This window comes from Heliconius melpomene, chromosome 17 (genome assembly GCF_056956725.1).
Source record: "Heliconius melpomene rosina isolate 202511_hmr_F chromosome 17, ASM5695672v1, whole genome shotgun sequence".
NCBI classification, from domain to species: domain Eukaryota; kingdom Metazoa; phylum Arthropoda; class Insecta; order Lepidoptera; family Nymphalidae; genus Heliconius; species Heliconius melpomene.
Genome location: NC_140405.1, coordinates 14197513 through 14210054, shown reverse-complemented (window position 1 = coordinate 14210054; position 12542 = coordinate 14197513). Strand labels below are relative to the sequence as shown.

At 34.9% G+C, this 12542-nt stretch overlaps 1 protein-coding gene across 1 annotated transcript in view; it reads left to right on the top strand.

Moving 5' to 3' along the window:
• The window catches only part of LOC146530484 (glutamate receptor ionotropic, kainate 2), a 41431-nt gene extending 32482 nt beyond the window's left edge, over positions 1 to 8949 (top strand). The window contains exons 7-21 of the mRNA XM_085200352.1: positions 241 to 294; positions 928 to 1089; positions 1383 to 1526; positions 1792 to 2004; positions 2350 to 2553; positions 2963 to 3067; positions 3307 to 3443; positions 3647 to 3770; positions 4266 to 4463; positions 4684 to 4884; positions 5297 to 5480; positions 5670 to 5797; positions 6002 to 6109; positions 6216 to 6336; positions 6648 to 8949. Of these exons, the coding sequence (XP_085056478.1) occupies positions 241 to 294; positions 928 to 1089; positions 1383 to 1526; positions 1792 to 2004; positions 2350 to 2553; positions 2963 to 3067; positions 3307 to 3443; positions 3647 to 3770; positions 4266 to 4463; positions 4684 to 4884; positions 5297 to 5480; positions 5670 to 5797; positions 6002 to 6109; positions 6216 to 6263 (2010 nt within the window). The 3' untranslated portion in view covers positions 6264 to 6336; positions 6648 to 8949. The remainder of the gene's footprint in view (positions 1 to 240; positions 295 to 927; positions 1090 to 1382; positions 1527 to 1791; positions 2005 to 2349; positions 2554 to 2962; positions 3068 to 3306; positions 3444 to 3646; positions 3771 to 4265; positions 4464 to 4683; positions 4885 to 5296; positions 5481 to 5669; positions 5798 to 6001; positions 6110 to 6215; positions 6337 to 6647) is intronic.
• The last annotated feature ends 3593 nt before the right edge of the window (positions 8950 to 12542 follow it).

Genomic DNA, 12542 nt, shown 5'->3' with positions numbered 1-12542 from the left:
TGAATGTGGATTGGACACGTATATCTTGCATTTAGGAGGGTAGGCTGAAAGTCTTTAGACATTATTGGTCTACATTTCTTTTCCCAAATTTATATAAATACTAATGGTGGAACATAGCTCTTTAATAATTTATCTTATTTATAAAAATCAGCTTCACGCTGTATCCCGCACATAGGGAGGTAGGCAGAGGGAACCTACTGTTAAGACACTTTATTTAAAGATATTTTATTTTTATTTCAGATATTACAACTGCAGATGAATAATGAAGATTATCATTACATATTTACATCTTTTGTAAGTATATTTTCAACTACCCTCTTGTTTTATATTAAGAAAATATGAGGTTGAGGCTTCAATTCCTAATTTTTTAACTTAATTGGGTAATTAACTATTAATGCTCCTGTATAAAGTAATGAAAGAAAAATAAAGAAATATAGCTTACAATAAACCTAACCAGTGTATCTTATGTAATTGAGCTTGTAAACAAAGGTTTTAAAAAATCATAATTGCCCACCTCAGAATAGGCTGAACTGATGGTAGACTTTTACCAACAAAAAATCAATGCTGGATAATTAAAAGAAAATCTACACAAAAAAATTACTTCATAGCTAATCTATATCCTTTTGATGAGTATAAAATTAAACATACCCCTTATCTTGGTTTCTTGTCACAGGTTTTTAAGGTTTTAATTTAGAGATTTTTATTTTTCTTTATTCTTCACACATCTCATCATATTTGAGAAATTGCTTATTGAGTGAAAGAACTAAACGTATCTAGAAAAATATTATGCCTTATTCTAAGCCTAATTTAAGTATCAGATAAAAAAAGAAAATACAATAAATATTGCTAATAATTTTTAAAAAGTTCAAAAAGATAAGGACCATTCGTCTCTAGTTTTTAAATAAAAAAAATGCCAATCCTCTTCAGGACATGGAGCTCTTTGATCTGGAAGATTTCTTCTACAATCGTGTTAACATGAGCGGCTGGAGGTTGGTGGACCGAGATTCAGATAAAGTGAAGGACGCTTTGCAGGTTATGGAGAAGTTCCATCCGATTGGTGGGTCTATACTTACTGGGGGACATATTAAGGTGGGTAGTGGGTTCGATATCTATAGATGTAAGATAATGTTTAAATGTGGTCTCTCTGTCTGGTCTGTTTAGATAATAATAATGTGTGATGAAGTAAAGTGCCTTAGGCTTCATATTGATGCCGACATACACTAGGACACAGCTTTTGATTGTTTCCGTGAAGGGTGAGGGTGTGATTCTCATTCAGGGAAATGATAAATACTTATATGATAATTTTGCTTGCTCTAATTTAAGAAAAAGCGTGACGTTGAGTTTCATCTCCCAACACGTACTACGTTTCTTATATTTTTCAGACTGAACCCGCACTCCTCTACGATGCAGTGCAAGTGTTAGTTTTAGCTCTGGCTTCGACTAAAGAAGTGCATCCGTCTAACGCATCGTGCGACAGCGAAACGCATATCTACCATGGAAGTGCTTTAATGGAAAATATTAATAAGGTTTATTATAAATATTTTTGTATTACACTACTAAATAAATAAAAACAAAAAAAACAGGCTTACGCTTTTCAAATAGCAGGGTAGGCAGAAGAAGAATTGTGTTAAAATAATCCGTTACCCGCGCACCATCCAAGGGACATTTGCTTCTTGAGTGGCGGGACTCAACGCCGTGCTTGCGTTTGAGAATCAAACCCATAATGGTCATGTTTACAGTTAGATGCCGTGCCACTGTGCCTCAATAATCTCCTTTTTCAAAATCCCCCAGGTCCAAGCCCACGGTCTAACAGGCCCCATATCGTTCCAAAATGGTATTCGAACCACCTTCCACCTTCAACTCATGAGGCTCTCTGGTGGTGAGAATGGAGGCGCAGTCCTCTCAGGCACATGGTCTCCAGAACATGGGCTAGAGGTCACCGACCCCGCTGCCTATAGGCGGGATCCGCCTCCGAATGTCACTTTGACTGTTGTTACAGTCGAGGTAGGTTGATTTATTGTAGTTTTGTTTTATCCTAGTTCCATCTCACTCAAAAACCAGTGAACTGATTTAGGCGAAATCTTATAGTTATTTTTATAATTTGAATTTAATATAACAATAAATTTAAACGATCGGGGCCCCAATTTATATATCTAGTAAGTTACAGTTAAAGTTAACTTTTACCAGAACGGGAAAATGAAAATAATTTATTGTCTCGAGTAGAATCGAACCCACAATCGTCATGTTTACAGTCAGATATTGTGATGCTGCGCCACGATGATGCACCTCGTATAAATTAAAACATAAATTTATCTTTGATCTTTTGGTGACAAATATAATTATTTTTAGGAAAAACCATACGTAATGGTGAAAGAGGGCTGGAACCTCCAAGGCAACGCCAGGTTCGAGGGCTTCTGCATAGATCTACTAGCGCGTGTGGCGGCGCGCGCCGGCTTCCACTACCGCCTTAGATTAGTACCAGACAATATGTACGGGGCGTGGGACCCTGAAACCGGACAGTGGAATGGGATAGTTAAGGAACTAATGGACAGGGTAAGGACTTTTTCATGTTTTTTGGATTATTTGTGGATTTCTTTTTGGAAGGTATAGAAATGGAAATGAATCCACAACCGTCCGCATTTGCAGTCACACGCCTGTATCCATGCGCCACGACGGCCTATTTTTATAATTCACAATGAACATTTTTAAATAAAATGATCAATTTTTAAATGGACAGGAAGCAAAACGAAGCGATCGAACGAAGGGATCGCGGGGTTGCTCTGTCTAATTAGCGCGATGTAAATGACAGCATGGAGCTTGAAGATATAAAATGTTACTGAAGACTATGATAGTTGTGAAAGGTGGAAAACGGAGTATCTACACTAGACACTAGATTTTCTTTGTTTACGTTGCTGTGCGGGTTTTCAGAGGATTATGAAAGAATAATAGTTTTTGTTTCCAGAATGCAGATATAGCAGTGGCGTCCATGACAATAAATTACGCGCGAGAAGCTGTCATAGATTTTACGAAACCATTTATGAATCTTGGCATTGGTATTTTATTTAAGGTATTTTATTTTATATGTCTCTAATTTGTATGAGAGTCAGAGAGAATATAGATAGGATAGGATACATGCTTTAAATATTTAATTTTTCAAGAGTATTACGCTGTATTCCGCACGCCTACGTTAGGCAGAGGGAATCAAGTGCTAACGCGTGCCTACCGTGCTGAGTGAGGGACAAAGCATCAAATTGCTGAAATTGTAAAAAAAAATCAATATTTACGCAAAATTTTGTTGATTTACAGGTACCATCATCCCAACCAACCAGATTATTCAGCTTTTTAAATCCTCTCGCGATAGAAATATGGCTGTACGTGTTAGCCGCTTACGTACTGGTGTCGTTCACATTGTTTGTGATGGCCAGATTCTCTCCTTATGAATGGTAAGTAAGAGATTGAGTATTCTTTGCAGGAGACATCGTCTTAGGTTTGCGCTTTATCTATAACAGCGCATGGTCGTCAACCCGCACATACATGCCTTTTGGAGGGTCTTCATTATTTTATTGTGACCTTCCTCCAGTATTATCGAGGTCAGTTCTATAAAATAGCTGAATATTCTAACACTGACATTGTTATCTTTTTTCAGGTCTTCCAGCACTCATGTATGTGGTCACGAGACGAAACTATTGACGAATCAATTCAGTGTATGTAACTCCTTTTGGTTCATCACTGGAACATTTTTGAGACAAGGATCGGGCTTGAATCCCAAGGTTAAAGGCTTTTTTAAAAGTTAAATTGCCTATAAAAATTATTTAAATATTTTCTTAAAGAATTATCAGTTAGTTACTATTACGCCGTAATGGGTTCAATCAGTTCTCAGGACAATTCCATCAATTATCTTCGTTTTCCAGTTCTGATAAGACAACATGCGATGTTTTGTGCCCACACCAGAAAGGTTTACTAACAAATAAAATGAAAAATTTTACCTACCTGTGTGCGGGATACAGCGTGAAGCTGATTTATTTATTTTTATTTTTAAGTTGTAGTTATGGGTTCAATTCTAAAAAACAATGCTTTACTTTCGAGAGAAAAACGTTTTCATTCCCCGCTCTGACATGAACACAACGCGGCGGTACATTCCGCCACTCATCACTCAGGCGGACTATGACTTAGGTGGAATACAAAGGTCGAATTGTCTTGATACTTGGTTCTTTCTGCTTACAAATTATGCAGGATAAAAAAACCTAAAAATATATGATTTCCAGGCAACATCAACCCGTATAGTCGGTGGTATCTGGTGGTTTTTCACTCTCATCATCCTATCCTCATATACAGCTAACCTTGCGGCTTTCCTAACAGTGGAACGCACTGTATTACCCATACAAAGTGCTGCTGACTTGGCAGCTCAGAATAGTGTTCAATATGGGACGTTAAACGGAGGCTCTACTATGACGTTTTTTAGGGTAAGTTTTTTGGGGAACTAAGCTATATATTTCAGACCATGGCTATTTTTAATGTAATAATTTAAATAACAATCTTCTCATGAAACTTTATCGTGGGTTTTGTGTGAATAAAAAACTTATAAACGTATAGTTTAAATGTAATTAAAGGAGATCAAATCCAAATTCATCATAAACAATTCCAACATATCCTAATACCATAATATATTAACATAAATTCCAGGACTCCAACATAGATATATACCAAAAAATGTGGCAGCACATGTCCTCAGCCTCCCCGCCAGCGCTCGTCTCCTCTTACGAGGAGGGAGTGAGGAGGGTACTCAACGGGAACTACGCGTTCCTTATGGAGTCCACCATGCTGGACCATAGAGTGCAGAGGGACTGTAATTTGACTCAGATTGGGGGATTATTGGATTCTAAGGTTAATTTGTTTTCTTGTCGATAAGTCATGAGAATTTTTTTAGATTTTCAAAATTACTTAGAAATGTTTATTTTATAACTTTAGTCTGCGGCTTTGTCCCCACGGTTTAATGGAAATAGTTTTATAATAAGTTAGCACTTATTAGTGTTATTATACATTATTATGTATATGTATAATATATGACATTCTTTAAATGCACGAGGTAATCTGGACTACCTAACACTTTTTTTTAATTGCAATCAGTAGTTCCTGACATTTACATGTTCAACCAAAAACAATATCTTGAACTTTTAATATAGTATAATTATGTTAGTATAACAATGTTTTTTTTTTGCAATAGAAAATATTTATATAAAATATCACAATTTAAACTAATTGTAATAAAAGTAAATAGAAATATTTTTTCTAACAGGGTTATGGTATAGCCACCTGGAAGGGTAGCCCGTGGCGGGATAAAATCTCTCTCGCTATCCTCGAACTCCAAGAGAAAGGGGTCATTCAGATATTATATGACAAATGGTGGAAGAATACCGGGGATGTGTGTAACAGAGACGGCAAGGATAGCAAGGCTAATCCGTTAGGAGTACAAAATATAGGTAAGTTACGCGGGAATTATATAACGTAAAATCCCGTTTTATCCCGTTCTCGTAGTAATTTCGAGAAATCCTCACTTAATTCCCTAACATGCCAAATTACGTTCCCTATGCATTAATCAATTTCAAAGACATTGCGTGTTGAGTGGCGGAAGTGAAGGCCGTGATTAATATAGTTCGCTTTATTTTCAGGTGGTGTATTTGTCACTTTGCTTTGTGGTTTAGTTCTGGCCATAGTGGTGGCCATATTAGAGTTCTGTTGGAACACTAAGAAGAATGCGTCACAGGGAAGACAGTCTTTATGTAGTGAGATGGGTCAGGTAAGGTCTATAATATTTCTCTTTTGCTTGGCTACGTTATTTTTTAGTACTTATTCTCTTTATGTATGTCGATTTATGTCTTCTGGGATGGGTTAATGAGTTCTCCTCTTGAGCCCACATTGAGACAACTAACTTTGTCCAATATTAATCAAATTAATAAAATTGAACCACAGTGTCATTTTATTATTTCTCATTACATTTCAGGAGTTAAGAACTGCAATGCGGGGTGGTTCATCGCGAACAGTCCTAAGACCTGGGTGTTCCAGATGTTCACCTGGAACGCATGTACCACCCGCCCCTTCAAGATATGAGGTAAAATTGTTTTTTTTTTCGAAACAGTATGTTTTTTAGTAAAAACCATAATTGTGGGTCACTTGAAGGCTTCCCTCGATGTCCTAATATCTTAGCCGTTTCACAGACGGACGCATCGAGTACGGTGGAGCTGAAGGAACTGCGGTGGTCGTAGCGCGGGGCGCGGCGCGGCGCCTCCGCGCCCGCCACGCCCGCGCCCGCGCTCCGGCACCCTCGCCCACATACCAGTGAGTATAGAGGGGTCTTTTATAACTTTTTTCATATCATGGTGGTCCAAATCGCGTCGCGTTTTAGTCAGATCTACGAGTGTTTTCTTCTCTCTGGATGAAATTCTTTAAAATTCTTTAAGGTTCTTTCTCGACATGAAGTTAAAAAAATTGCATAAAATGGATTTGAGTAGCCGAATGACTCTCAATACTGTTGTATATATTATGTAGATTACCCAATATTTCATTCTTTTTTTAGTGATTTATTATTTTTATAATTTATGAGAAATAAGTTTCAAATCCTTCTCCATGCAATTAAATTATTTTTCCAGGTTCCATTGGAACTCTAAGAAGAACGACGTCGTACGTTCTCAAAGAACCTAGAGAGAAGAAACATGTGCAGATTGTAGCTTAGAGTACTTTTTATATACATAGTATGTATATTTATGTATTTATACATTATCTACATAATATGAACAGATTATAAATATTGTAAATGTCGATGACAACTATCAAAATGTATGTTTTTTTAATGGTATTATAAAGTGAAACCTTCGGAACGCCATAATTAAAGAATAGAAAAAAAATCCTTTAAATAAATCAAATTTATTTCGTAAATTATTTTTTTATATCTTCTTTTCATTATGTGACAGTAAAGTTGTTAAATTTGAAGTTTTTTTTAGTTAAATAATAATCGTGTTCATAATTATTATAAAAAAAAGTGTTCTTCTAATGTACATATTTTTAGTGTTAAAGACAAATACCTATTAGATTATATAGTTTGTAAATTTAAAATGTATGCCATAAATAACATAGTAATAATAATTCATTAATTAATTTTTAATTTGTATTTATATCTTTAAATGTCAAACTGACATTCTTAGTTAGCAATATTTTTATAAATACTGTATGTATATGAGTAGAAAAGCCAAATTAACTAATTAAGTTCGAAAAAACATTCATCGTCATTATTAGAAGCTAGAAACATAAAATCATTGTGTAAACTATTGTATGTAACTTATAAAATAAAATGAAATAAAAGTATAGATAATTAATAATTATGATATAATTTATAGAAAAGGCAGGAAAAAGACGAATATTTCAGATTTTTTCTATTAAAAAAAACATGAAAATGCTTAAGTGGGTAGTGTAATGATATGTAATATAATATGAATATGGCCAGTCGTGGCGCAGGGGCGCAAACAAGCGACTGTAAACACGATAGGTTGTGAGTTCGATTCCCACTGGAGTAAATTAAATATTAAATATTTTCATTTCCTCGCTCTGGTAACGACGCAATGCGTGACGTTGAGTTCCGCTACGCTTCAAAAATTCGGCAAAAAGTGGGAAACGGAAGTGTGTTAATAGGAACGTAGTGTCTCAACTACAGGTTACTTCTGCTTACCCTATGTGCGGGATACAGCGAGAAACAAACAAAGAGATTTTTAATACAACATTTTATTCTAAGAAGCTTTACGTTGTCTTCTACAAGGTAGGATAGGCAGGGGAACCTACAATTGAAAAATTCCGTTCCTTACGCATCGTCCAATTTTCAAGACATTGCAAGAATGGCGGAACTTAACGATACAATAAAAATGATTTAAGCATCAATCAAAATACGATCCATCTTTTATATGTCTACCTTTTCTATATATTATATTATCTGTAGCCAATTTAAGATTATAAAATATAGATTAAAAAGTTTTATACCTAACTCTAACTAAATTAAAAAAGTTGTTTTATCTATATTATCATTTATTTGTGAGTATCTAAGTATATTAGGTTGTTTGCTAAGAAATTTAAATTAAACAGATTTTTTTTATTTAAAATATTATATAGCTTTTATTATTATTAGCAGGCGGCCTAATTTAAATAGTTTTTTTTCATTGATATAGTATTTGTATGAAATATTTGTGTAAAAGTGGTCTATCTAGGTTTTGGAACTAAATAAATTACACACTCCAAATCTCAATCTTAGCCCTTAACTTTGTTTATATGGATTAGCTTCACCCTGTATCCCGCACATAGCATGGTAGACAGAGGAAAACTGGGAACCTAATGTAAAGACACTCCGTTTCCATTAAGGCACTTCCGTTTCCTAAGTTAGATTTTTCAGAATTCTCTCCTTTATTCTCTTCACGATAATTTTTTGTGTTCTACGCTGCGTTGCCTCCGGCTGTGGGTTATCTACCAAGATCACCTTGACTTGATCACTTCTTATCAATTAGTTTTTAATTTGAAATTGTGCTAAATTGAGATAGACCACTTCTACTACTAAAACCATGTAAATAATGTATGTATTTAGATATATTAAATGTTTTTGTATTACGTTGGTCACTTGGTTTCACTGGGTAGGCAGATGCAACCCAGAGTTAAAACACTCCGTTCTTCATTTTCTGTCAAATATTGAAAACATTGCGCTTTGTCTACCAGAGCGAGCACATAATTCATTTCCCCGGGAGGGAATCGAACCGACAACTGTCACGACGGCCTCTAAAATATAATCTTATATATTATAATATTATAAAAATTAAAAATATTTATAATGTTTTATAATGGAAATATATTCGTTGTCTGTTTGTTTCGTATAACGTGTGATGTGAATTTATTTGCAATAAAACAATGTTAATTGTGGATGTCACTTTTATTTCCATTTTAACCTATAATTATAATTTAACAACTATTTAAACTATATTTTTAACATTTTTAGAGTGTTATTTCATACTTAGAAAACTTCCACGGATGGTTGGGCGGTTTTCAAAGGCGCGGGTTGAAATCCGGCTACGATCAAATTTTTATACGATTTCTAAAAATGTTTACTTTATTACTATTTATTATGTATTTTACTTAAATTTTATTTAGTTAACATTTCTTATACTTATTTATTATTATTAATTAATTATTTATTTTCAGTAAAGTTGGCGATGACGGATGTTTGTCTCATTTTCACGCAAAAAGTACTGAACGGATTTGGAAGAAACTTTACAGAAATAGAGAGAACATATAGGCTACAATTAATGTAAAATATTTGTATAGCTTCGTTAAAACATAACAATAAACTTCTGTGGGCGAATTGCATTTCTGTCGCTAAGGTCGCATATAGCAGGGACAAAGAGAATGTAATGTTAAGATTTTCCGTTCTCTGTTTTCCGATTTCTAAAATTGAGTGTTGAGTGACAAAACTCAATGCAGCCTACCTTATAAATCTAAATATTATAATTATTTTTCAAGCTAAAAATAAGATTTTTTAATTATATATAAGAGAAATCCTTTATAAAAGTGTTTAAATCTACAATGTAAATGTTTTAAGCTTATTTCGAATACGTAGTAACTCGCCGATTTTGTTCGTTGGTATGACATTGTACCGCAGGAACTCTGAAGTGATGGGCTGAAATAGAAATTAACCTCTATAATCAAACCAAATCAAATTAGCTTCACGCTGTATCCCGCACACAGCAGGGTAGGCAGAGGGAACCTAGTGTTGAGACACTCCATTCCCTACTTCCTGCCGAATTCTGGAGGCATTGCGTGTTGAGTGGCAGAACTCAACGCTACGCTTTGTCTCGCTACTAGAACGTGGAAATGAAAACAATACATTAATTTGAGCAGTCAGGCCACCACTCAACACGTAGTGTCTCCAAAAAGGAGCAGAAACTATAGAACAGAGTGTCTGATCTCTAGGTTCTTTTTGCCTACCCTGCTAGATGCGGGATAGCCATGAAATTTAAAAACTTATTACCTCAGTATCCTTCAAGTGATTTCTCTCTCCGTATATTCTGCCGTGGCTGCGGTCGTAGCTGCTATCATCTCCGTCGTCGCCGTCATTGTAAGTTCCCGACTGCTTTTGAATCACTATACAACTGGAATAAATTGTGTTAATTTTAAATATTTTTTTTCTGATGTTCTTTATTTATGTAAAGTATTATTAGAATCCAGATATTTTAATAAAACTTGTTGGTTGACATTTGAAAATATAAACGTGATAGTTATGGGTTTAATTCTCATTCGGAGAAATTAATTTCATTTCCCCGCTATGCTGGTAACAAGACAAAGGGCGGCGTTGAACTCCGCCACTCAATACCCAAGGTCTCGAAAATTGGCCGATGAGTAGGGAGTGGAAATATTACCGTTTTTGTCTCGACAAAGCCGCAGCGTTAACTTGCTCGAGGTAAACAATAATGAAAATGAAAAACACTTTATAGCGGTACATTTTGAAATAATATTAAAGAGTTCTGTTACTATTTATATACTAAATATTATAGCTTAGAACTATATATACAATATTAAATGATTGTATGTACGTTTGTATAATCTTTCTATTCTGTAAAAAAGGTATGTTTTTTTTTATTGGAATCCTGTTCCTCCCCTATTTCTCAATTTTCTAGACATTGCTGCGCTTTGTCTTCTTATCAGAAAGAGGAATTTCTGATATTTCGTTGCCCCAAGTGCCAAGTTGCCCACTCGAGGAAATTAAATATTTATTTATTTTTTTCTCTCTGGTGTTGAGGGAAAGCGCCACATTGAGTTAGTTGGCAGGGAACGGAATGTCTTAAGTTTTAAAATGTCTTAATGTCTTAATGTCTAGTTTCGCTCTGCCACACACACGCACGCTGTAACCCTCTGTTTATATTGGTGTGTGCGACACCAGCATAGCACAGGATACAGCGTGAAGCTAAAAAAAAAGTAAAAAAAAAAGCTTTAAAACGTAAGCAAATCCAAATGCTATTTTTAGTTTCAAGCTGCTAAGTAAATATGCGGGTGTCATTATATGATATCTTTATCAAATACATGTTGTTTTATACAACACCCGCGATGTAAAAATATCATTATGACGTGGTTACAAAATATAGTGTATGATATAAGACAACCCGGCGTTAAATTCCGCCACTCATCACATAATATTTCGATATTTGGGCAGTGGATAGGGAACGGAGTATCTTAACACCAGGTTGAAAAAAAGAATTAAGTAAACATTAAAAAAACCTAATAGAGAGTACATTTGTATCTTCAATTTTATCTTTTTTCATTTATCTTTTTTTTTATGAACCCTAAGATTGAAATTTGTTTAAAGATCGCGATCAGAACTATATATTTTATCTTTATGTTGTATCTTGCTTAAGTACAGCGAGGTAGGGAGAGGGAACCCGGGGATCGAGAGTTAAAGCACTCCATTCCCATTAAGCCACTTCCGTTCTCTACATTCCGTCGAATTCTGAAGGCATTGCGTATTGAGTATAGAAAAAAAAGTAAATTTTAAATATTTCATATCTTTGAATGGGAATCGAACTCACAACCTTTCGCGTTTAAAATCACACGCCTGTGCCCCTGCACCACGACAGGCCTAACATAATTTAAATATAAAAATATAACGTAGTAGGAATTGAAGCCACAACCGTCACGTGCACAGTCCCAGCTCCATCAGATACTGTCTAAAAGAAAGACCTAACTTATAGTACATTTAGTTTTAAATGAAAGATCTTATTATAATAGTCAGGTATTAATGAATCTTTAATTCCAGAGGTCAGAGTGCAAGTGAGTTGTCAACGTTCGGAGATAACGCTAGAACACAAGTGGTCTAACTTTATATTTTGAAATATTTATAATACAACTAATAAAATTGAAGTCATCGTGGCACATAGGCACAAACGTGGGACTGTAAAGCGAAGACTGCGGGTTCGATTCCCATTCGTGGGAACGAAATATTTAATAATTTCATTTCCTTAAGAATTCGGCGGAGAGTGGCGAACACAATGTCTTAACACTAGATTTCCATGTTCCCTCTGCTTAGTCTGCTATGTGTGAGATACAGCGTGAAATTAAAAAAAAACTTTAATTATTGATTGATAGAATACAATCTATATATCTTCTTCCTGGCACTAATCCCGGCTATTACCAGGGTCTGCCTTCCTACTCAACCTACTCATAGAATACAATCTACATATATATGTACACGTAGTGATTATGTATAAATTATATAAATCTCTCTATTATATCTACTCATCCCGTATATAGCGGGGAGGATTGAACCTACGATTAAGACACTCGGTTCCCCAAGCACCAGTCAATTTTCGAGACAACTGACTGTTACAATTTATTTTGTTTTCATTTTGTTTCTATATTCTGTATAAGAACCCGCTACTATAGCCTTAATTTCCACTCCACCACTAGGTTACAATTAAAGAATTACTCTGGTTATAACACTTTGCTCTAAATCTATTCGGTTCGAA